This window comes from Grosmannia clavigera (genome assembly GCF_000143105.1).
Source record: "Grosmannia clavigera kw1407 unplaced genomic scaffold GCSC_168, whole genome shotgun sequence".
Classification (NCBI taxonomy): Eukaryota; Fungi; Ascomycota; class Sordariomycetes; order Ophiostomatales; family Ophiostomataceae; genus Leptographium; species Leptographium clavigerum.
Window position 1 is genome coordinate 35,870 of NW_014040771.1, and position 24,254 is coordinate 60,123.

General features: G+C 53.1%; 10 protein-coding genes across 10 annotated transcripts; 6 read left to right on the forward strand and 4 right to left on the reverse strand.

Moving 5' to 3' along the window:
• Positions 1-479: 479 nt before the first annotated feature.
• Positions 480-2,711, forward strand: CMQ_1855 (c6 zinc finger domain containing protein; the record flags this gene model as incomplete). Its single annotated transcript, XM_014314781.1, has 1 exon — positions 480-2,711. One exon carries the CDS (start codon positions 480-482, stop codon positions 2,709-2,711), a length of 2,232 nt encoding a protein of 743 aa, XP_014170256.1.
• A 119-nt stretch (positions 2,712-2,830) lies between these two features.
• Positions 2,831-4,847, reverse strand: CMQ_1937 (major facilitator superfamily transporter; the record flags this gene model as incomplete). The annotated part of the gene is made up of 5 exons (XM_014314863.1): positions 2,831-3,056; positions 3,416-3,650; positions 3,708-3,947; positions 4,153-4,562; positions 4,639-4,847. The coding sequence occupies 5 exons, from the start codon at positions 4,845-4,847 to the stop codon at positions 2,831-2,833; spliced, it is 1,320 nt and encodes a 439-aa protein (XP_014170338.1).
• Positions 4,848-5,883: 1,036 nt separating this feature from the next.
• Positions 5,884-7,446, reverse strand: CMQ_2061 (uncharacterized protein; the record flags this gene model as incomplete). Its single annotated transcript, XM_014314987.1, has 1 exon — positions 5,884-7,446. One exon carries the CDS (start codon positions 7,444-7,446, stop codon positions 5,884-5,886), a length of 1,563 nt encoding a protein of 520 aa, XP_014170462.1.
• A 708-nt stretch (positions 7,447-8,154) lies between these two features.
• Positions 8,155-9,126, forward strand: CMQ_1931 (uncharacterized protein; the record flags this gene model as incomplete). Its single annotated transcript, XM_014314857.1, has 1 exon — positions 8,155-9,126. The coding sequence occupies one exon, from the start codon at positions 8,155-8,157 to the stop codon at positions 9,124-9,126; it is 972 nt and encodes a 323-aa protein (XP_014170332.1).
• Positions 9,127-10,728: 1,602 nt separating this feature from the next.
• CMQ_1938 (uncharacterized protein) lies at positions 10,729-11,280 on the forward strand (the record flags this gene model as incomplete). The annotated part of the gene is made up of 1 exon (XM_014314864.1): positions 10,729-11,280. One exon carries the CDS (start codon positions 10,729-10,731, stop codon positions 11,278-11,280), a length of 552 nt encoding a protein of 183 aa, XP_014170339.1.
• A 995-nt stretch (positions 11,281-12,275) lies between these two features.
• Positions 12,276-13,788, forward strand: CMQ_1893 (methyltransferase type 11; the record flags this gene model as incomplete). The annotated part of the gene is made up of 5 exons (XM_014314819.1): positions 12,276-12,434; positions 12,517-12,644; positions 13,012-13,101; positions 13,153-13,501; positions 13,555-13,788. The coding sequence occupies 5 exons, from the start codon at positions 12,276-12,278 to the stop codon at positions 13,786-13,788; spliced, it is 960 nt and encodes a 319-aa protein (XP_014170294.1).
• Positions 13,789-15,657: 1,869 nt separating this feature from the next.
• Positions 15,658-16,197, reverse strand: CMQ_1945 (uncharacterized protein; the record flags this gene model as incomplete). Its single annotated transcript, XM_014314871.1, has 1 exon — positions 15,658-16,197. The coding sequence occupies one exon, from the start codon at positions 16,195-16,197 to the stop codon at positions 15,658-15,660; it is 540 nt and encodes a 179-aa protein (XP_014170346.1).
• A 1,772-nt stretch (positions 16,198-17,969) lies between these two features.
• CMQ_2045 (uncharacterized protein) lies at positions 17,970-19,589 on the forward strand (the record flags this gene model as incomplete). The annotated part of the gene is made up of 1 exon (XM_014314971.1): positions 17,970-19,589. One exon carries the CDS (start codon positions 17,970-17,972, stop codon positions 19,587-19,589), a length of 1,620 nt encoding a protein of 539 aa, XP_014170446.1.
• Positions 19,590-20,076: 487 nt separating this feature from the next.
• Positions 20,077-21,791, reverse strand: CMQ_1962 (ubiquitin conjugating enzyme; the record flags this gene model as incomplete). Its single annotated transcript, XM_014314888.1, has 7 exons — positions 20,077-21,127; positions 21,194-21,205; positions 21,310-21,361; positions 21,414-21,435; positions 21,492-21,586; positions 21,644-21,677; positions 21,759-21,791. 7 exons carry the CDS (start codon positions 21,789-21,791, stop codon positions 20,077-20,079), a joined length of 1,299 nt encoding a protein of 432 aa, XP_014170363.1.
• A 993-nt stretch (positions 21,792-22,784) lies between these two features.
• On the forward strand, positions 22,785-24,129 carry CMQ_1989 (DNA replication factor c subunit; the record flags this gene model as incomplete). Its single annotated transcript, XM_014314915.1, has 3 exons — positions 22,785-22,900; positions 23,002-23,080; positions 23,137-24,129. The coding sequence occupies 3 exons, from the start codon at positions 22,785-22,787 to the stop codon at positions 24,127-24,129; spliced, it is 1,188 nt and encodes a 395-aa protein (XP_014170390.1).
• Between the last annotated feature and the right edge of the window lie 125 nt (positions 24,130-24,254).

Below are 24,254 nucleotides of genomic sequence, written 5' to 3' on the forward strand. Positions count from 1 at the left end.
ATCATATATACTGATTTTGTCTGTTGTGGTCGATCGATCGGAAATCAGCAAGAGCAGCTGGACCGGAGGCCGGCCGGTGGATTAGTGTGTAAGTCACAGCTTGCGAGACAGGCTAGCCCAGTTCTCGTCCGCCGGCCCGCCGGACTAAGTGGGCTGACTTCTTCTTAACAGACGTGGTCCATCTCCAGTCTTGATTAGTCAGTTTCAGGTACCTTTATTTCCATGTGACCCAAGGCTGATCTGAAGTACTCCGGAGCTCTAGATAATCCGGGTGCCAAATTAGGTAACCTTCCGGGCAGCTGCCTCGCTCACGAGCCTCTTTTCCACACTGCAACTCAAGTTGCGGTTCGAGGATTTCAATCGGCGAACAAGCTTGCCTAGGTATGTAAGATTATTGGGGATACCGGCAGTGTAACCACTCAACTTGTGATCGGGTAGTGTACGATGTGCGTGCGTTGCATCGCGCTCAAACTTGCAACATGTCAGACACGATCAACGCTTCACCAACTTCGCGTGTCGACGGCGCCGATGAACTAGCGGACGAAACTCAACATGACGGGTACTTCGATCGTGTCAGGAAACGAAAACGAAGCCTACGCAAAGGCACGCACAGCTGCTGGGCATGCAAGCGACGCAAGGAGAAATGTTCTTTCGACAACAGCGACGTCTGTACCGGTTGTCTACGCCGTGGTACCAGATGCGTGAGCCAGCAGTTTGCCGACGATGACGAACAAGCTACTTCTGTCTCCACCCCCTCTGCCACAGCCACAGCCATGGCCACAGCCACGGCCAGCCGCTTGCAGCGCATCGAGGACATGGTCGTGCAGCTCACATACCAGATTCAAAACCTCAGCCAAACACAGAGCAACCCGCTACAGACGCCTGCCACAAGCTGGAGTCCGAGTCCAGCCCCACGAGCGACGCTGTCTCAGACGACACCACCAGTGTCGACGGCACATTCTTCCTCGCCAGTAGCGGCAAACGAGCTGATTGCTTCTACCGTCGGCTTAGCCAGGATCCCCAAATTACAGATGCTCTCTCAAACCTTGCATGGTTTGCTGCCCTGCCATCAAGATATTCAGCTGCTACGCAAGGCAACTGCACGCCACCCTGTACTGTCGACACTTCATATCACCATGTCATATGCTACTCTCCGCCGTGACGGAATTCAGCCGACAGATGGCGTCCTACGTGAGCCGCCTCTGGTGACCTCCGAACCTGTTCTGATTGCAAAATATATGCTCCAGGTTGCCGTCTTTCTGCAGGAAATGCAACCTGCCATGTATCCAGAACTGCGCTTCCTGGTGGAGCCTGCTGTTGCGTTGACGGAACGTTGTGCCAACACGGCCATGAGTCTCGTAACAAGGCAAGACGAGCTGCTCGGCTGCATAGAGAGTCTAGAATGCGTCGTTCTAGAGAGTGTATACCAGTGCAACAGTGGCCGTCTGCGACTTAGCTGGATGGCCGTGCAGAGAGCCATGCTTCTGGCGCGGACGATGGGACTTCATTTAACAAAAAACAGCAACCCCCGGCGAGAGACGCTCCGTTCCCTCGATTCCAGTAGTACACGCATCGAGTTGCCCAATATCTGGTTCCGTATCGTCCATTATGATCTTCAACTCTCCCGCATGCTAGGCCTCCCACCGGGTGCGGCCGATGTTACCAGTAACATCCTATCCCCGTACGACATGGCAGTCGAAACGCCTGAGGGATACCTCGAGAAAGCATATCGCCACGTCATGGTCCTTGCGCTGGCACAAAGGTCTTCCGGTGCCACCCCGCCAGACGTTCAGGCGACACAGGCGCTGGATCAGGAGCTGCAGAGAGCCGCGAACAGCGTTCCTTGTCAATGGTGGCTGCCACCAAACCTAGCCGAAAGCTCCAAGAGTGCGCTCGACCTGTTTTGGGATATGCGACGACTTCTCGTCCAGATGCTCCACCACGATCTACGAAATCAGCTCTACGTCCCTTACATGCTAGCCAAGGACGAGGCTGACAGACAGCGGTGTGAAATGGCACGAATTGCATGTGTTAATTCGTCCCGCGAAGTTCTCTCCCGTTTTATCCTCTTACGACACTTCAATTGGACAGCGTCCAGCTGCCGTATCGCAAACTTTCTGGGTCTCATGGCGGCCATCACACTCGTGTTGGCCCACCTCGGTGGCAGTCGTCGTCTTCATCCACCGAACCAAGACGAGATCTCCTTCCAGGTAGATAGTCTGCTCTCCCACCAAGCGCTTAGCGATCGGGCCATGATAGAACAAGCTCTCGAAACCATGCGACGCGTGAGCCATTCGAGCGAAGATGCACTCTGTGCACAAAGTGCCGATGTTCTTCATCGCTTACTGGACATTGAAGCGAGTGGTAACTTTCACATCGCCGAAGACAGCGCGTATGTCAGTGTTGAAGCCCAACCCGACGACCAAACTGCTACTTCCACCTCAATTTCTGCTCCCGGAAAGGGCGATCGCATCTTCATACCTTACTTTGGCGACATGCGGATCATGCGGCCGAATAACAATAAAGCTGCACACGAGATAAGTGCAACAACGGTATATGATGCTGGGGCTGGAGCGGAAGCCGGGTGTTCTCAAACCCATGACGCCGTAGACCTGGTCGACCCTTTGCTGTTGGATCTGCGTGATGAGGATTGGATGTCGCAGAACATCGATATGACATTTCTAGATGCCTTCCTAGAGGGGACGACATGAAAAGAACGAAATCGTATATCTTATTGGGAGCCAAGACGGCACAAGCAGGCATTCTGGCATACACGACACGAGGGTAATTGTATAATTTTGGTTTAGTGGCAGTCGGTAGCACTTGTTAACTATGTCATGTAGCGAAAATATGGGCTGTCGTCGCCTAAGTCTTCCGATTCTTCACGGGGGGGCAAAGGACAGCCCTGTTCTGCTGCCTCTCTCTCCTTGACATCTCTTGACCTATTTACGAAATCAAGATACCACCACATAAACCCATAAGTGACAGCGGCGAAGGCAACCATGGCTAGGGTAACGGCATGACCGCGTATAAAGCGGGGCGCATCGACTGATGAGCTGTTGGCTGGTTAAAAGACAAAGCAGTGTGATGATATTATGCACAAATGAAAGACGGTGGCATAGGATTTACTTACTAAATAAATGGCGCCATAATTCCAGATGCATTTCCCATGGTCAGCTGCATTCCGTTTGCAGTCGTCCTCTTCCCATACCGGGGGCAAAGGCTTGGCATCTATTAACATCAGCTAACTGCATCAAGGCTTGAGACAGATGATGGGATTGTACGATGTTAAGATCTTACCCATGCCAGAGGAATGCCAACAACAACATACAGTCCCATAGCTACAAGGAAGCACCTGGTAACGATTAGAGATAAAATGAATATAACGAAAGAGCCGAAACCAGATAATACATACCCAAAGTAGTGCACGCCTGCCGACGTGTCTGAGATTAACACACCGTATCCAACCACGCTGATAAGTCCAAAGACGATACAGAAAACACCACGGCGCTGTATACGGTCTGAGAGAAAAGCTGAAGTCATATAAGCGGCGGCGCCAAGAAAATAGACGGGAATGGTTAGTAGCTGGACCTGGGCCGTCGTCCAGTGACCTAGGCTCTTGATGATGGTTGGCAGAAATGTAGAAAAGCCTATACGGCTGTGAGAATTTGCCCCAATGAACAAAGCAGGCATTATCTCTCACGTACCATAAAGCATGGTGTCGGCACCAAATTGACCCGCGCAAAAAACCCACACCTTCCAGTCCGTAAAAGCCTTCATCATGTCGACCTTGCTGAACTCTTGGGCACTCTTCGTATTGCCGTACTCGCTGGCCCAGCGTAACGCGACTGCACGCTTCTCGGCCTCATTGAGGAAGTAGGCTGTCTCTGGCTCGTTTGGCAACAAGAAATATGTGGCAAAGCCCAGGACAGGACTAGGCAGGCCTTCTATGATTAAGATCCACTTTTTAGTCGGTCAGTGATGTCGTGTTGCACGTGACCCTGTGGGTCAGTGTGCAGAGTTTTCACTCCCGCAGTACAGCCTGCACTAGCTTCTAGTGCATGAGAATACATGCACCTTTCCACATGTCGTCTAGAGCACTTTGAATATACAGGCCCTCACATACTCGCCATCCGCTCATTCCTGACACACCATCCAGGTGCCCAATACCGTAGGCAAGAAGGCCTGCGACAGCACCCGCTATAGCGGCAGATACGAATAGGAAGCCAACACGGAGCGCGATCTCGCGACGTGTGTAGAACATAGTTAGGTAGACATTAAGACCGGGAAACAATCCGGCTTCAACGACGCCTAGTAACAGGCGGCAGGCAATCAAACCCCCGTAAGATTGAACAATTCCGGTCAAGGTAGCGATAATTCCCCAGGTCATTGTGATAAAAGCGATCCAGCGGCTCGGCGTGAGCTTTTTAAGCAGAAGGTTGCTTGGAACCTCAAAGGTGAGGTACGTGACGAATAAGATAGACACGGCCGTCTGGTATTGAGTGCCATGCATGTCAAGATCAGCTTCCATTTTGTACAGGCGGGCATTGCCGATATTGACACTAAATGCAACAGAGTTTTAGCACCTTGGATCTTTGTCTTCAACGCTCTATCAGGTCTATCCTTCTGGAGACCTACCGGTCCAAAAAGCTAAACAAATAAAGGAGCATCACCAAAGGAATTAGGGCCCAGTCCATCTTGCGAACGAGCTGCTTCTCGTTGACCCCAAGGTCCGCCATCGTCCGCGGGCAGTCCGCCAGATTCTCGCCATCGTGGGACACAAAATTGCTGGCCTCCTTGTCGGAGACCACTGCTGTAGCCTGGTTGGAGTTAGACCTTATCGACATCGCGGAGTGTGATGTAAAAACTGCATATACTGTTATTCCACAATAGAATATGGCCTTCAGATTCATTTCAAGGCCGAGAGACTGCAGGGGACGTATAGGAGAAAGGTCTACCATTTATAAGGATTGTATTTATTCACACCCTGCGCATCTATCAAGGTATCTATCCGCGAAGAAATAGCGTTTAGATAGACAGGCGAGCAGTATTCCCACTGTTGATGAAGCTTGAATAAAAGTGCGAGCACCATACCTTTTCAGAACACAGTGGTTAGATAAGAAAAGTTGCCAAGAGTGTATATGTATCTTGGCTTCAGAGCCCCTGTCTGTTTCTACTTTTTATGGGCAGTCCATGATAAGGTGCGTGTCCCGGACCAATTGCAAAATCCGTGTCCTAGTTTAGTAAACGTAGTGTTAAACAACAGCGAACTGGAATTGCTAAAAATCAGCCAAGATCCGTGCCAAGGCTTCAGTCTGCAAGTATATTTATCTTGCCAAGGGTGGGGGATGGAGAGTCCTCGTCTCTCCGGTACCCGTAGACCAAAATCTGGTTGCCTCGTATAATAGCGAATACCCTCGCCTAATTTCGTGTTTGTCCACTTTAGGTTACTCGCTATTACAACGGTTTTCCGTTACGTTCAATGTTTATGTAGCGCTTGTCTCCAAATGTGATAACGGTAGGATCAAGCCCTAGCTGCCCGTTGTTCATCTCAAGAACCCGATCATTGTAATCACAAATCGCAAACCGGCTTTATTAATGTCAAATTGACCAAGTATGTATGGTTTCCTAAACGTAATCACAACTATATACTTGTAAGAGATCTACAAATTGTAAGGCCGAAGACAAAGCGACAAGTATCGAAGCAGCAAGCACCTCTCTAGCATATCTCCCTAAACTAAGCTATGCTTCTAAAGCTTTTTTGGCGGACGGGTTACTTTTTAACTCTCCTAGCACAAGGATCTAGGCCTAGGCACAGCTTCTACCTGATTGGACAGTACTCTAATCACTTTAACGGCACATTTAAACCTGCAACCGCTACTATCAAAAGGGCCGGAAGGAATCATCCACTATCGCAGCTGCATGGCATGCAGACCGCAGCCGTGCGGTCTCCTCGATCGTGAGCGTCTTCACCGGAGCACCAACCATGCAGCTGCTGTCCTGCTTAGTGGCGCCCTTCTGCCAGGTGCCATCGATCATCCAGGAGTCGGGCAGAGCATATTCGGTGGAATTGACGGCCTTGTTCTTGAGCAGGCTGCCGTTGTACCATAGCAAGCAGTCGGTGGCGTCAACGTGGGCGATGACGAAGCTGCAGACACGGGTGTTGACGGTGCCATCGGTGCTCTCGTCCCAGCCGACGATAGCGCCGTAGTGGGCCTCGACGGCATAGGGAGCGCCGGCGAGTTCGAGGCCGAGCCACCAGCTCTCCTTGTCGCCGTAGGTGATGCGGTATGTGGTGTGCTCGCGCACGGCGTGCGTATTCTGCCAGGCTGTGTGCAGAAGGCCGGCCAGGACGGCAGGTCGGCCCTTGTCAAGCACGACGACGCCCGAGTCGCCCTCCTCGGCATATTCTTCCGTCCAGGTGCGAGAGGCACTCATGGCCGAGCTCGGACGCCGGATCTGGTCGTGCCACCATGTGTGGCGGTCGGCAAAGGCGTGCTGCCACAGCAGGCGGTCGCGGAAGAGCAGCGTCCCGGTGGCGCGGAAGCCGGGCGCGTCGAGCAGTGCCTCGGGCGGCTGCAGGAACACGGCATCGGCGTCGATCACGATGACCGTTTCAAACGGCGCTGCCAGGGCGGCGAATGCCTTGACGGCCCAACCGCCTGAGGCCACGTCGAATCGCAGCGTGGCCTCGTCAAAGACGCTCGTCACGTCGAGAAAGGCCGGCGGTGGCGACGACGCCTCTTTGCTCGTCTCCCCAAACACCTTGGCCAGCCGTGCCCGATGGTACAGTGACAGGTCGTCGTCGCCGGCATACGCGATCTGGATCGGCAGCGTCGAGTTCAGGACGTCGCGCAGCATCGCCACCAGGTGGCCGGCAAAGCGCGCAGTGCCGTCGCCCGCAGCCACCACGATGCCCGTCGTGCCCTCGGCAAATGTCGCTCGCAGGTCGGCCAGCGGCGTGGGCGTGTCGGGATGTCGGGGTGGCCTGGCCAGAAAGGAAAACTGCTGTGTGGCCAAGGCCTCGATAGCGGCGTCCAGCGCCATGCGATCAGCGCTGGCGGCTTCCAGCTCGTCGGCCCGTGTCAGCCAGTCTCCTAGCACGCGCGTACGGCGTCCCATCTCGCCAAAGGAGGAGGCTGTCTCGTGGTTGATGGGATAGTCGGCAAAGTACTCGACAATGTCGCGCAGGAGGGCAGTGTCGACAGCGAGAGCATTGGTCGTCTCTGCAGGCAGGCCTTTTGCGCTGCTGCTCGCGGCTGCGTGTTGTGGAAGCCACAGGAGCGCTGCGAACGGCTGGGTCGCCAAGGAGGCGTACAGCACCCAGAGCAGAATGAGGCTGACGCCAGCCGGCATCACCATCCGCCAGCGATGGCGGTCGTAGATGTGCAAAAGCATGGCGCTGGTGCCGTCGAGAAAGCGACGGGTGTGATCTGATCGCATCATCGGTCATGCCAATATCAAGACACTGACATAGTATGGAGTTGATACAAAAGAAAACAAGAGGCAGAGAAAGGTCATCAGCACGCCCATCACGTCCACCACCAGCCGTCCCTATTGTCAGCATCGGCTAAACCCAACCGCTTATATCCACTTTCTGACATGACGGGCGCTTAAGGTGATGCAGGCAGCGTTTCATGCTTTCAGACCGCCTAGCGCTTCCCCATCCTTCATCCTTGGGCTGACCATAGCACTGAGAACCCTTTGTTTACTACGTGCAGAATACATTTGTACACTATTGACTTGTCAGTACCTCTCGCCAATGGTGACCCTCGAGATCTCTCTACTCCGTACTAAGTAGCCAATCAATGAGAGCATATTCCTTTGCGCAGATGTAAGATACATCTTCAAATAGGTGGGGCGTAAGGATTCAGTAGTGTGAATAAGGGATTCTCTAATCGACCCTCCTGCATTCAAGCGCTTTCCCTCGCAGGCCCACCGTTTCCGTAAGCTCAGAATACTGTGACTTTGCACCCTGTACAGCTCCTTCTAATATTAGGACATGCATATCTATGGCTGAGGCCCACATGGTGCACATTCTGTCGTTCCGGGCTCTTATAAGACAGTTGCCGCTGTGTCTGCCCGTGTTCGCTCTCCGTCCCCTCGTCTCCTCGCCCTCTTTTCGTAACCATCCGATCCCTTTTTGGAATCACTATGATGGCTCTTTTTATTGGCTTCGGACTTCTGGCGATCCATTATTTCGTCACTACCGTCAGAGGTGCTGTCGCCGGCCTGGAGAGACTGCCGGACCTCGCGGCCCGGTACACCACCGTCGGCATCGAGTGCTATGGCTACAATGGCCTCGCTTACACCAACAACAGCCTATGTCCCAACTCCAACACCTGCTGTGGCGTCGAAGCCACATGCTTGTCCAACCGTCTATGCCACAACCCCAGCGACAGCGCCGGCACCTTTGTGCGCGGACCCTGTGCCATCCAGGGTTGGGACTCGGAGTGTGCGCAGCTATGCCTCTACAACGAGACCGAATACAGAAATGTCCTGCCGCGCGTCACCATCTGCTCCGATGGCAGCTTCTGCTGCAACAACAACTCTCAGTGCTGTCAAGATGGCGGCGGCACCTTTCTTGATGCCAACGGCAGCATAATCAGTTCTGCAGAAACCACCGTCGCCACCACCAGTTACCCTCCGGTCAGCAGCGCCGGTACGGCTCGCTACACTGCCACTCCTTCCTCGAGTGCGGCCACTACTACTAGCACAACATCCACTGCTCCCACTACCACAAGCACCCCTTCAAGCACCCTTACGGGCTCCGCCTCCGCTGCCGCCTCTTCCTCCTCAGCTGCAACCTCGAACTCGGGCGACTCCAAAAACATCGGACTCAGCCTCGGGGTTGGTCTTGGAGCAGGCCTCCCTGTCGCCGCCATCGCCGTTGGCCTCGCTGTCTTTGCTGTGCTGCGCTCTCGCCGCCGTGACGAACAGGCCAGTGACATTTCTCAGTCTCAGCCGCTCCAAAATATCGCTGAAGCGAAAATGGCAGCACACACACCAAACATGGCTTCCTATGACCAACAGCCCCTAGCAGAGCTCGGCCACGAGCCCGTGCACGTAATTTATGAGCTTTATGGAGAGAACACCAGCTATAACAATCATCAGAGAGGACTATAGATCCAGAGCCGCCGACTCGCGGGTAATTGGACTGGCAGCATTTTGAGAGCTGGGGTATTAGGAGTGTTAGGGGTGTTCAGGCGTCTGCCTTTGTTCTTCTTTTCCTTATCTTGTCGTAGTGTAGAGTATTGTATAGTCGCAGCGCAGGCAAAATACACACTTTGAGTAGTGATATAGCTCGACCTCTCTCCCTCTCGAAAGTCCCAACCCTCATCTAAAGTACTCTCAATTTGCGTCATGCTTCCGCGCTTGGCATCTAAGAGGCATGCACTAGAAGTATCATAACAGCCGCCCATGTTCAATCAGATGTATGCGTAGCGCCAATAAGCGCACCAATAAGTCAACCCGTCGATTTAAGGGCGACTAGGGGATAGGCGACAGGAGAGGCAGGAGAGACTGCAAAGAATCTGTTTGACTAGGAGGCCAGAAAAGCAGTGGCATATGTTACCAAAGAGGAACTGCTTTTGTATAGCGATTTGCTGTGCTTCTTGTTTTCTGTTGGTATAATATTACGCTTATTAAGACGTGGTGGTGTTAATCCCGTGTTTTTGTCGGTGTCCAGGCCTGTATAAATAGCAATCGCCGTTCTCATGTTAATTTCCCTTTTAGCATATTTTTCTACAATAATATGCACTCTTACTACGACGTAGTCTTCAAGCAAATAATCCCTGCCGTCTTTCGTCTGCCTTTACGGAGTACTTCTATCAGTCGTTCTAAACTTCGGAAACATGGAAGAAGCCCCATAATCATCAATATCATCTTTCATCTTAAGCTCAATACCTTTTTTACACCTCGGAAACTGAAAAGAAGCCCATACTCATCACTTTCACATTTCATCTAAAGCTCAATCCCTTTTTTTACCTCTCTGAAACATAGAACAAATCCCAGCCGACTGTTATGAACCCTTTTTAGGGGCATCTTCAACAAGCCTCGCAGATTAAAACCAACTCTGGCATTTTCTAGCCATGCTGCCTAGAACAGTTGCAGTCAACAATATCTTGCCTGAGGACGAGGCGGCAGAGCGTCTGCGATTCTCTAGACACGTAGAGCATGAGCTGCAGGTGGGCTCGGCGCGCCCGTATTATCACCTCTCTTCTTTCGATATGAGCGTGATCTGCAACCTACCGCTGCAAACCATTCGCGAGGCCTCAAATTTAGCCTTTCGGACTCTCTCTCATATGACGAAAAGTTTTGTGCGAATCTGTGAGCAAAGGGACATTTAAAATTACTGAAAATCCAAAACAATTGTATAATTTCTGACAACACGCTTCTTGAACTATAGTTATGCAACTATAGTTATGCAGGGTAGCCATAACGACAAAGACCAACGTTAGCAATTCAAGCTCGACACGACGCAATGCTACAGAAGTGGCCAAATGCCTAGACAGGGACCACAATCGGTGTTTACTGCTAGGAACGGAAAATCCCGCCGTGTGCCACATCTTCCCATTTGCGGCTAATGCTAGCCAGCAAAACCTTAACAGGCTTACCGACTGCTACACGACGTTGACAACAACTGTAACCGGCGACAGCCGTGGTTTGGTTCTGGGAGGAATAGCATGTTCCGATAAATGCTGGAATATGTTGGCCCTCAATCATCAAATGCACAAGTGGTGGGCCGAGGGATATTTCGCGCTCAAGTGTTTGGACATCACACCTGTGACGCCAGGCAGGTCCACTGTTTCCATTCAATCTCATTGGATGCCCGAGCAACTGCGGGTCGCCCGAAAGCCGCGGGACAGCACGAAGGCCGCCGCTCAGCGAAGCATCTGGGAGGAAGAAATTATGCTGGATCAGGGACAAGGCGAGACCTGGCTGGTCGAATGGGGAAACAGGCCCCGGTTTGGAGGACCTAGAGTTTTTGCTCCGGGCGGCTTGCACGCTCACGGTATTGTTGCAGCTGCTGACCCTTGCACTAACCGCCCTCTCCAGACTGGGCGGGTATTTAGCACTGGCGCCATGTCGGAAGATGAGGCCGGGAAAATGAGAGCGATGCTGGATATCCAGTGGGCGTGTATCCAGATAGCGTGCATGTCTGGCGCAGCGGGATCGCCCGACTTCCTCATCGACTCTGACGACGACGACGACGACGACGACGGTGGACCTGTTGCATCGCCGACGCCTTCTGTCGCCCGGCTGGAGGTGGAAGACTAGGAATCTTCTGACATACTTGTACACGACAAAAGAAAAAGTCCTGCGACATTAGGCAACAACAACGGCAGCGACGGTTGCGGCGACATTAACCACGATCGTGGTCATGGTGCTGAGTGCACAGGCTACACAGATCAAAACGTGCCCAGAGTCTAGTCAGGAATATGAGCCGGGGCTTCTTGGAAGGCCTGAAGATCCCCGCTTCGCGTTCTTAGGCGCTGTTTGTTTCTTTGGCCATGAGCATGAATCTTGACAAATTCAGGTGGAGAGAAGCCCAGTCATGTGAATTATCTCTGTCCCACTTCTGAGACTCCTTCTTACAGTATTGAAGTGCAGCCTAAGCTACTCGGGGAACTTCATGTCGCGTTGTTGCTTGCCGGTGATGAAAAGCAGGCTGATTTTGTCTTTGGCATCCATTTGACTAAGTATTACACGCTTAGCTTGCTTTATACTAGCCTGAAGATTAATCCCTGCAACGGCGTGGGGAAGCTTCACGGGAGCGGCCATCATTTCCTGTTATAGCTAGTACTCCGTAGTGGTGGTGTTTGTGATATCACGCATCCTTCAAGTGGCTCTCGCAATCTGAGAGCAATGCATCTTACGTTAAGAGATAGGTGCGTCAGACTGGCTCTTGAAAAGAGTTCATTGCTCTCAGATTTTCAATTTTCGAAGGGGAGGTATGTGGTTTTGCGCAACATCTTCCCGTTTGCTCCTGACGCGTGATGGAGCAAGTATTGAACTTGCATAAACTCTCGTGCTCCTCCGTACGTCGCATCCAGTCCCGCCCCAAAGCAGTCAGAGTATCATTTGTCTGTACTCTGTACTCTGTACGGAGTAGGCACTCGTAATAATGAGGTGGGGAATTTTCTCTCCGCCATTTCGCGATTTTCAATTCTCCCCTCTCCACGCAAATTCCATGTTTGTTGTATCTCCCACTTCTTCGTTTTTTCTTCACTGAAAAGACGTTTACATACTCCATTTTCTTACACCCCTCCAAAATGGTTGATATAAACACCTCTGAGGCATCAGAGCAATCAACACCCGCGATCAATCCTGTCGACGTACTTGCCGTCACTGCTGCCGCAACAGATACCACAGAACTCACCTCCGGCCGCAACGAGCTTCAACCAGGGAACCACTGGAATAGCCAAAATTTTGTCGAAGTCAGCCAAATCTTATGAAAAGCCGTGCACATAATATGCGCCACTGACAATTTGTTTCTAATACTGATTGTCTTAGGACGACGCCGATTCTGCACATGGCCACGACGCGGAAAGTTCTACTGCGTCCATCTCATCCACTATTCTCAAATATCGGACCGTAAATGGAAGGACTTACCACAGCGACATAGCAACAAACCAATACTGGTATGTTCCTTTCAATATGCCTCCAAGTCTGTTCTAGGCTAACTCTAGCAAGGGGTGCAAATGATGAACAACAGAGCAATGCGCTGGACATTCAGTACGCTTGAAAATATGGAGGTCTTGTGTGTTATGTAGTTGTACTAACAGCTTTTTAGGCACCATGTATTTAGCCTGATGTTGGACGACAAGCTTTACCTCGCACCCTTACCAAAAAAGCTTAACGTAAGCTGTATGGATATTGTGTCAGTATGTGTACCTTGGAGCTAACACACTATAGAAAGTGCTAGATATTGGAACTGGGACGGGGATTTGGGCTATGTAGGCAACGTTTCTATCGGTTGACTGTTAACAGGAACTAACATAGACTTAGTGACTTTGCGGACGAGCACCCTGAGGCTGTAGTGATTGGGACCGACCTATCTCCTATTCAGCCGAAATGGGTGCCTCCCAATGTGCGCTTGTAAGATATATGTACTCGGATGTTATATGACTTACAACTAACATGGAACAGCGAAATCGAGGACTTGACACAGTCGTGGACATTCGAAGAGAATTCTATAGACTACGTCCACATGCGCTGGCTGATTGGATGTGTGTCGGATTGGACCGTTCTGTTCAAAGAGGCCTACCGAGTCCTTAAGCCGGGTGGGTGGATTGAAACATATGAGTCCGACGGCATCTTGGAGTCCGACGATGGCACCGTAACAGAGAAGTCCGCCACCGGCCAGTGGGGTCACATCTTTCGCGAGGGCGCCAAGAAGATGGGCTCCAAGGCCTCATTCAGCGTGGTCGCTGATCATGTGCAAAAGGCCAGCTTGGTTGAGGCGGGCTTCACCAGCATTAACGAGTTCCCGCTTAAGGTGTGTTAGCTTCCCTTAGCTCTTTCTGCTCTCAGTTAGCTAACAGCAGAAAGACTCCTATTTCCGAGTGGTCAGAAACTCCCAAATTGAAAGAAGTCGGCCAATTTTCCCGGGCTGTGTGGGAATCCGACACCCGCGGCTTGATGGGCTACAATGCGAACTTACTTGGCTGGTCCTCGGAAGAGCTTACTGTATACTGCGCCCAGCTTCGCCGGGAGATGCGCGGCTTGAAGGTACATGCTTACTACAAGTCTAACGTAGTATGGGCTCAGAAGCCCCATGCTTAACCAGATGTGCACGGTGGTACAAGCCTGCTCGTACCTCCTTGAGTAAAGACTACAATGAAATGTAACTTTGGGTTATTGACAAATACATTGCGTTGGTGGCATTGGTTCTCTAATGCTATGAGAAGAGAGAGGATCGTACAAGGGCACTATGGCCAGGAGTAAAGCCCGCCATACATGCGATTGCTGCGCCGCGGAGAGATCACGCTGCTTGGGTTCTGGCAGGACAACTACTGCTCAAAGTGCCACGACATGCTGGTCATCATCAACGAGTGATTATATATCTATGCGGTTGGTGTCCGACCGCTAGTTGATGCATACCATCGGTGAGGACTCCGACCGTACTTCTGGGTTAAGTTTGATCGCGTTAAGGGTGAGATCGACTGCCCATTCGGCGTGATCGCCATCGTCTTTGATCGAACAGTCTCTTAGGGCGAAAAGGCCACGGTGGTACCAGCTAGTCTTCCTAGCTTAAGTATGGCTACGATAACTTGGGAGAACAACGCAGAGTCTAGTGGGCCGCCTTGTGTCTTGGCCACAGCGGTAGGTTCTGGATCAAACTCGTAGTTGTGCTTTAGCCACAAGCCTTCGCATCTCTCTTCAGCAAAGATACCATCCACATGTCATCAGGGTTTGCCTTTAACCGGAGCTGCCAACAATAGTAAAGGTCACCAGCTTTACTGGCTACTTCGCTAATCAATAACTAGGACAGTAAGAGGTTCCAGGACGCATCAAAGGTTGACCTGCCCTCTGCAGGGTACTTTGTCAGAACCGGGTGTGGAATATTGAGATAGCGTGGCTTTGAACTCTGCAGCATTACGATAGGGTGCGTGGCAACCTGCTTTTGCGAATCAATCGTAACCAATACAACTGTTGAAAAGATATACCCATTGCACTTAGTGTACAAGTAGGGTCCCCATACCATTGGTTGTAGAGGACAGGGTCATATTACTAATTCTGATCTCGGCATCGTAGCTGATTAGGCAGGAGGCCGGATTGTTAAAAACGCCAAGCCCGTGTGCGTATATTTTAATGTAGATAAACGGCCAATCGAGGGTTGAAATCCTACATAAGGAATTTAGGATAAATGTACTCTTCGTCTGGGACCTTTGCAAAGCCGTTTGGCATAAACCGTTTTGAAACAACGAGTGGGAGTTGCGTGCCGGCATGTTATGCTTTTCAAACGCCCAGCATCGACATGATTTGACTTTTCGATCACCGGTCGGCATGTGAGAACGACGAAATTATCAGTGAGTACTGCTAGTAGATCTTCTAACGACAGTGTATTTGGCCTTTTAATACGTTTGTCCTTGTTCAATATGCCGCTTAGGCTAAAAATCCGATGGAAAGAAAATGCTGCCGAGAGTCATTTCAAAGCTGTGGGATGTATCTTTTTCCGCTCTCTGATTGTTCAATCTTTACTTGCATTCCGTCAATGTTGAAATATGACAGCATCATCACCAGAATATGCAGCTTCCAGGTTCAACAAACTAACGTAGCATGTCTGACGTGAGACGAGAACAGCAATTGCCATTTCTCGTGAGGCTTGAGTCGTCGGTCAGTCTTCATGGTGCTTTATTTGCCGTTGTCCGGATATGCAAGAATGCACAATAAGTCCCAGCTTAAAAGGAGCTTCAATGGCACACAAAAGCAACAGCCATACAGGGTAATGCGGTGAACAAGGAGACGGTGATCATGCACAAGTTCAAGCACTCTCTGATCGGAGGAAAGCATGCATGCTCAGGGCCCATCTACACCCCCCTTGCGACACACGTGTCAGTGCTCGGGACTGTCGATGGCGACGACTGGTAAATGAGTCGACGTGTTCTGTTAGTTGGTTTTGTCGCCTAGCTTGGTCAACCGTCGTCCTCGTCAACCTTCAAGCTCAGAAGGCACCAGTGGGCGGACGGCATTTTCGAAGAAGGCAGGCGGTACGCCAAGTGAGACAGCGTCTCGTATGCCAGTGTTGATGCGGTGGATGTACTCTTCGTGGGGAGCACCAGGTTTGATGTAGTGGGTGCTGAGATACACGAGCGTGTTCTCCTGCAGATGTGGTCGCTGCTCGGGTGGGTGGGCGCCTTGCTGATCGCCATCAATAGCACTTCTGACCTGGTCAGGCTGTTTCTGCAGTTCGACAGCGGCTGGATAGAGGAGAACGTCGCAGTAGTCTTTGCTGTAGGCGCCAATGCCGACGCCCTCGCTGCGGTCAAGAGAAACCTCGTCGGCAGCTTCGAGCAAGTATACCAGGCCGTGCACAGAGCTACCGCAGCACTGTACGACATTGGCATATCCACGCTGGTTGATTTGCCAGCGGTAGTCAGGCAGGATAGCACGTCCGATGAAGCGGCTCTGCGGACAGCGTTTGGACATTTGTTGCAGCGAGAGATTGCTGCCAAAGGCAAAGTAGAGCATGGCTTACGGTGAGGAGGCAGGATCGCAATTAATACCGGGGGGTTTGGCGAGACTAGGAGAGGTGGAGTGAGTGATTAGGATGGAAAGAATATGGGGGAGCTATAAAACTGGCGAGCGGCTTTCGCCTCAATTTAGGTGTCACGTGAACTGCTCTTCGCTCCTCTCGACCCTTGCGGCTCTGCATTGTTTCCCACCCACTTGCAGCCTACTTCCCAGTCCGCATTATGATCGACAGTGACCAGACAGAAGGGAGAACTGACACGGAGTACTAAAACCACTGAACAATTACGGTGTATGCAACTCGCTGTTTCCAATGGGGAGCGGTGCTCCACCATACCACAACATACCAGGCGAACAGGACAGCTCTAACATGGGACCGTCTCGGTAAGGAGAATGTACAGCCTTGAGCTCCGTGCAATAAAATCCTAATTAACAATCATTTCTCTGGCATCGTGGCGCTGAAAGCCCAATCTCGAGAAGTGAAACGGCCTTTTTATGACTTCCATTTGTGGTTAACTTTCTCAACGTCTACTCTCACAAAAACGGCAAACAATGCTTTCAAACAAGGCGAACCGTACTAAGGATATCAGAAGCGACCTAAGTCGTGTCCATCTCTGGGGCCATCTGAAGAAGTTTCCTGTCACGTTGACATATATTTCGTTGTCACGGTGCTCGCCACGCCCGTCAAGCCGGCAGGAATGTTGATGGTCGCCAATCGTTTTAGGAAATCAAGCAGACGAGAAAGACACATGGACAGTGGATCCTACTTGACAAGATAGAGACCGGACGCGCCGACTTTTTGACAACCAGTCACAGGCGGAGTGCATAGAGAAGATCCATATGCGCTTATAGGAGGAACATACCGATATCCTGAAAACTAATAGTAGGGGCCGTCTCTTGCACCCGCACTCTGTACAGTCAGGCGAGACATCTTTGTTGATTGTCATTGTGTACAGAGTAGATAACAAACATATACTTCGTACATGAACCTCAACCTGTCCGCATCACATTGTGATCTTGAATATTCATCTATATGCAAGAGGAAGACGATTGATGGCAATACGTATGTCGGCTTAGTAATCGGCTCTTCGATTGAATGGTTTACTATATATGCTCATACCATTCGGCTGGACGGTTTTCGGTCAATTACGATCCTAGCAGCCAAACAGCAAGGACTCGGGTAGGCAAAAAAACGCTGTGAAGAGGTATATCGAGCTGTCACTTTTTCTTTTCACAGCGTTTTTTTGCCTACCCGAGTCCTTGCTGGCGTCAGAGGACACGCAGTCGTCCAATTAGCCAAGTCGGTCCAGTGGTAAACGGCTGGTGGCCGCTTCTAGCCGGTTGGCCACAGGCTACCCCACCATCCTACCTAAACGGATGGGCAGGTTTATCTTACATTAGTAACCCACGACGGACGAGGGAAAGAACGAATTGGGTGATGGGAAGAAGCAAGTGCTCGTATCCGTACTCGTTTCAGACGCGCCATTTTCCTGCTCTCCCGTCCGCACTCGCTGTCGCGCCTTCCCCAAGCCAGCAGCCACAGCCATGTCCAGACCGTCGATCCACATCGAGTTGGCTGGCTCAATCCAGCATCGACCCCACCTCAGCCCCTACAGCCTCTAGAGCCTCCACCTCCACCACAACGCCAGCCCGCGCCACCAAAAACAGCGCGCTCCGCACAGTCGTCTCCCCTGGCCCAGCCATCAGCGGAAGCGTCGTCGTGCTCGTCATCCGCGTCGGCCCCCTCACCGCAGCCGCTCCCACCGCCTGCCATGCCTGCAGCCGGCAGTAGCTCTCAGGCAGCAGCAGCAGCAGCAGGAGGAGGAAACGCCGCTGCAGCGCGTCCGCCCGTGACGGAGACGCAGATTCTGCCACCCACCATCCCGCCGCAGGCGCTGCGGCCGTCGGGCTCTGCTGCCGGAGGCAGTGGCAGTGGCAGCGGCCTGTCGGCGTCGCCGCCCATGCAAACGCCCGTCCCACCGCCAGTGCCTCCGGTTCAGACACCCGTTCCGGCACCATCGATTCCGAGCCGGAGCTCCACAGCCAGCTTCACGGCCGGGCCAGCAACAACGTCAGCTTCGGCGGCAGCAGCGCCGCCACCACCGTCACCATCCCCAGCAGCCGCAACATCGTTGTCGCCATCATCCTCGGCCATAGCCAAAACAGCCGCTGCCGGAACTTCGTCCTCGCGAGCTGCTCCCAGAATGATGGCCACCACGGCCAAGGCAACGCCGGCACAGACAAAGGCGGCTGCCAAGCTAGCCTCGTCATCCGCGCCGGCCAAGGCGCCACCGCCTGCCAGAGCGTCTCCCAAGGCAGCCGCCAGGATGGCACATCCAACACATCCGGTCGTCCAGTCGTCAGGCTCATTTGCCATTTCACAAGGAGCGGTCGCCCATCAGCACCAACCCCAATCATCCATGCTGCCAGCACCACGCGCATGGTCTCCCCCACGGCCGCCCATATCGCCCATCCTGCCGGCTGCCCAGCTTCCTCCTCATCTGGCCCCAACAGCCACCGGATCGGGCACCTACTACGTGCCCAACTTTGCTACCGGCCGACCGGTGCTCACCCATACTGAGGCTGCCCGCGAAGCCGCAGCAGCCAACGCCGCCGCTACCGCTGCTGCTGCCTCTGCTGCTTCTGTTGCAGGAGGATCATTGCCGCCATCAGGGCTGGCTCCCTCTTCCACCACCGACCCCCTGTTCGATGCCGCACCCCTCCCACCAGCACCCACGACCCTCGACTTCAGCACCAACCCGGACGTGATCGCGCTACAGAACACCATCGCTATCCTTCAGCTGCAGAAGAAGCGTGCTACTGCCGACATCCAGGCGCTGCAGGCCGCCAAAGAAGCCGCTCTCGCCAATCCCATGGCCTTTGTGGAAAAGCTACAGGCCGTCGGGACACGAGACGAAGCAGCCGGCAACAACGGCAGCGCCGACGAAAACGACAGCAGCGATGATGGCGATGACGATGCGGACAGCCTTAACAGCAAGAATCCCTCCTCCAACACCGGCTCTGCCTCTGCTTCCGTTCCGGACCCTCGCCGCCTCCCCAAGCCCCAGAACGTGGTCCGCATGCCCCCCATCAACTGGAACAAGTATGCCATCGTCGGCGAGGGCCTTGAGCGCCTGCACGCCGAGCAGATTCGCCGCCCTGCTGTTGGCAACCCCGCCGTCGCCAGCATCCTCCCGCCTACCGTCGAAGGCACTGCTGCTCCGTCAGCGGCACCTCCCGCAAGCTCCCTGCAGGCCGTCTATTCGTTCCAAGGCGCTGGTGATAGCACTGCTGGGCCCGAATACGTCGGCGTGGCCGCGCCTTACGATCCGCTCAAGGACCGGCTCGTTGCGGAACCAGCTAGACGGGGACGAGCCGGCAAGCGTGGATAGGCACTGGCTGTTCTGTGTATTGTAAAGGTACTTCTACATATCTTGCTTACATACCGCCCAACATTTGCATTCACAGCCCCAGGACATAGACGTCTTAAGAACTCTCTGAAGCCGCGAGGCAGAGTTTGAAACCCGGCGTTTTTCAATCTCTCCTTTGCAGATTACACTGGCAGAGGGGCAGCTACATCAAATGTAGCTTAATAGAAACCGGCTCAAACAAGAAAGTAGAAGGCTTGAAGCTGATCAAAGCCAGCTCATCGAAAGCACTGAAAACACTCTGTCAAAGAGAAAACGCCCGATTCCTCCGTTTTGCCCGCGCTGTCCTTTCTCCATATGCCGCTGCGATGGATCCAAAATTTGACAATTAAAAAACTAGGTAAAACATGCACGGATGAAAATTGTACTGCTGGCAAATTCACAACACCGGCTCAGAAATCCCTGCTCCCCGTTAGCACTGTTGTCCTAATTCTGCATCCCCGGCCTGCACTTACTCCACTGATTGCTGCACTGTCCGCCGCAGCCGCCGGTTGTAAAGTTTGCGGTCCTCTGCCGATCCCCAGTAAAGCTTGTGTGCCTCGGGATTCACAAGTGCCCTCGGGTCGTACCGCGGGTTCTCCTCCTCCAGCGTGTCAATGATCGCCTCAATATGGGACTTGATGTCTTCCCGCCGGTTCGGTGTCACCACATAGCACGGCGTACCGTCTGCCGCTATGCGATGGTGAAAAATGCGGGTTTCGAACCGCGCCCGTGGCTGCTCCTCCGGGAACCGTGGGCTCATGTGCAGTCGGAACCGGAACAGGCCGCCGTCCAGGTTCGTCATCGGCTTGCCAAAATACGTCACCATCCAGACAAATGGGTTGCCGTCCTCCAGCTCAATATTGTGCGGTATTCCGTGGCGCTTGAACGCCTCCACCACCTGTTCAAACTGCCGCTGCAAATTCACTGCCACTGTGGCATCCTGGTCTTGCGCAGTTTTGCCTGTCGCCGCCCATTGCGTCGTCTCGTCGTCCAGCGCCGTCTTCACTGCGTTGAGCCGCCACTCTAGATCTGTGTAGTTAAACTTGCCTTCCATGATGTTGCTAATTCCTTCAAATGGCATGCGTACAAACGGCTGGTTGTCGGGAACCTCATCCTTGCCCTTCTGTACCGCATTCATGTACGAGTCAAAGTACCACAGAAACCGCCGCTTGCAGAGGTCCTTGAATGGCTCGAACGGCACCGCAGCATCGTCAAGCCCTTCCATGTCGATAGCTGGATACGCTGGCCGAGAAAAAGCGTCTGACGTTCGGCTGCCGTAGCCGATGGTGCCGATGCCCAGAAACTCCTCCATACGCTGAATGACAGAAATCCGAAGCGATTCGTGTCGGATCTTTTGGACGTATTCTTTTTGGTTCTTCTTGTCCGATTCCTCGTTTGCCTCCTCAAAGCCCGGCTCGTTTTCGTACGGGTTGGGGGACATCAAGCTTTGGATCGATAGCAGGATCGATTCAAGGCCCTGGGCAGCCGACCACTCTTCGCCTCGCTCGCCGCGCCATGTTCTACTTTGTCAGCTTACCCGTCGTCGAAACGTATTAATAGTATCCGCGTGCTCGTGCTAGACATACCCAAGAATAGACCTGATGGTCATAGATCGTTAGCCACAAAAGGCAAAAGCAGAGGGACAAGAGACGCTCACAAGCAAACTTTTCCGTTAGAATATATATTTGGGTTAAACCGACACCGACCACCGTTGGTCGTGATCGCCGTGACGGAAGGCGCCTTGCGCGGGTATTCTGGTGGAGGTCAGAAGACGCTGTTATCGGACAAGCGTGCGGAGGAGCAAACCTTTGCTGAACTTGAGACAAAACTGAGATCGTCAGTATCTGAAATTACACACCACAAGTCGGCCGGAGATCCTCTCACCTCAAAAAAACCAAACTCGTATGGGCTTTCCGGGGGACCAATAATCAGGGCCGTGACGTTTCGGACATCGGTATCGCGACATGCGACGGCAAGCGCTGGTTGATGTCAGCCAAGAGTAAAAAGATAAGCAGGAGCAGGAGCCGTTCACGAACAGAAATCGGAGTTCTTCTGGATGTCGCTCAGTTCCTGCACAGGGGCGGTTAGTATCTGGCACGTGGCGAGACTCTGGATTACTGCCCGAGGCAAATTGCTGGAGCCAGAGCGCACCTTGGTGATCCGTATGATAGATTGGTCAGCCATGGCTCCCGATTTCGACAGCACCTAGAGAGCAGCTTAAAACCTGGCAGCAGACTGGCAGCACGCTGACAGAGGGGAAGCAAACACTGCCTGGACGGCAGGCCAGTATAGCGGGGTGGTCAACGACAGATACAAAGGGAAGACACAGCTAAGTGTGCTGGGATAGGGATGAACCGAGTGCTTCGAAAGTGTCGCCTGTAAAAGGAGGAAAGAAAAAGGGTGGAAAAGTGGGAACAGAGTGGCTGCTTATTCGGGATATGATGCGAGATGAGGAAAGCAACAACGGAAGAGGCTGAAGAAGAAGCACTTTGACTGTGAGGGGTGGTAGCTGCTGGAATTGGATAGGTTCGCACCACGCCAATATATGTGCACCCCACCTATCCACGATGCTTATTAATCTTCGCACGTGACTGCAACTACGTTTTAATTAGAGCAATCAAATCAAGTCGGTATTACGAAGTACAGCATAAGCAAACACAGTCTTACACTCATTTCCCTCTTGTACAACGAGCACTGCCTAATGAATGGGATGTGAATGCATGGGGCGAACCTATCTTCTCCCGTTATGTCTACCTTACGGGCGCAGAATAAAAGTGGGTAATTACACGGCCGCCAAAAAGGGCAGCTTTCAATAGACATAGACCGAGGTCGTCTGCCTGGGCCACTGCGTAATATTAGAGAGACCTTATGTCATGCCGGGCTGGCTGGCAGCCTGACTCTAGGTCTTGCCCTTGCAGAAAGTGCGAGAAGATGAGCTACCACGGCAGCTCTCAGCAGGCAACGTCTGGCTCGCCCGATACGCCCCACTAAACTGATCCGCACCTGCCCCAAACGCGTCGACGCGTAAAGTGAGCCTAGCAGCTTTTCTGCACTAAGGCTGCAACTACCGCCTTCTGCTGACGAACACTGGCCGACCGACAACGGCCATAATTCACGCCCGCGCAACGAACCATCCGGCAAAGAGCCCAATCGGTGCCTACTGCACCTCCTGTCACCATGGCCAGCTTCTTCGATCTCAAGGCGCGCAAACTCGCGGCAGCTAATGGCACCGCCAGCAAGAACGACAAGCAGACGAACGAGACGTCTCGAGCACAGCCTTGGGTTGAAAAATAGTGAGTAGGAGGAAGAGGAAGAGGATGAGGACAGAGAGTTTGGACAGCACAAAACTGGGGACGAGAGAGACACGACAGAAACATGCACTGACGGGATGCAGCCGGCCAAAGACGCTCAGCGACGTCACTGCTCAGGACCACACTGTGACAGTGCTACAGCGAACACTGCAGGCTTCCAATGTGCGTTTTCGCCCTGCTGTCGTTCTTTGCACACACGATCTGACGAAATATATCAGCTCCCGCACATGCTCTTTTACGGGCCGCCGGGCACGGGCAAGACGTCGACAATTCTAGCGCTGGCCAAGGAGCTGTACGGTCCCGAATTTGTCAAGTCGAGAGTACTGGAGCTGAACGCGTCGGACGAGCGTGGTATCTCGATCGTGCGGGAAAAGGTCAAGGACTTTGCGCGGATGCAGCTGACGAACCCGCCGCCGGGCTACCGCGACCGATATCCGTGCCCGCCCTTCAAGCTGATCGTGCTGGACGAGGCCGATTCGATGACGCAGGACGCGCAGAGCGCGCTGCGCCGGACGATGGAGACCTATAGCAAGATCACGCGCTTCTGCCTCATCTGCAACTACGTCACGCGCATCATCGACCCGCTGGCCAGTCGCTGCAGCAAGTTCCGCTTCAAAAGCCTCGACCAGGGCAATGCCCGTGCCCGCGTCGAAGACATTGCCACGCGCGAGCACGTGTCGCTGGCTCCAGGTGCTGTGGACGCGCTGATCCGCTGCAGTGAGGGCGATCTGCGCAAAGCCATTACGTTTTTGCAGAGCGCCGCCCGGCTAGTTGGCCAGGAGGAGGAGGACAAGAAGGAGCAGAAGGAACAGAAGGAACAGAAGGATCAAGACAAGGAAGAAGACAGCATGGATGTCGATGACAGCCGGCCGGCCATCACAGTCCAGATCGTCGAGGAAATCGCCGGCGTCATCCCCGACGATGTCATCAGCCAGCTTGTGCAGGCGATCCGGCCAGCAGCCAAAGGCGGATCGACCTACGCGGCAATTGCGAGCGTGGTCGAGGACATGGTGGCCGACGGCTGGAGCGCCGGTCAGGTGGTCACACAGCTGTACCAGACCGTTGTGTACGACGAGACGGTGCCAGACGCCCAGAAAAACAAGATCGTGCTGGTGTTCTCCGAGGTGGACAAGCGGCTGGTCGACGGTGCCGACGAGCACTTGTCGATCCTGGACCTGGCGCTGCGGATTTCAGCCATCATGGCCAAATAAAGAGAGGCAAAGCCAGAAGAAAAGGCAGAACGACAATGAGGCGGCGTTTATGTAGGATATCATATCACACCAGTATATAAAACGAAGCTACGAGACGCAACAGTCATAAGTATGGCCTGTCTGTA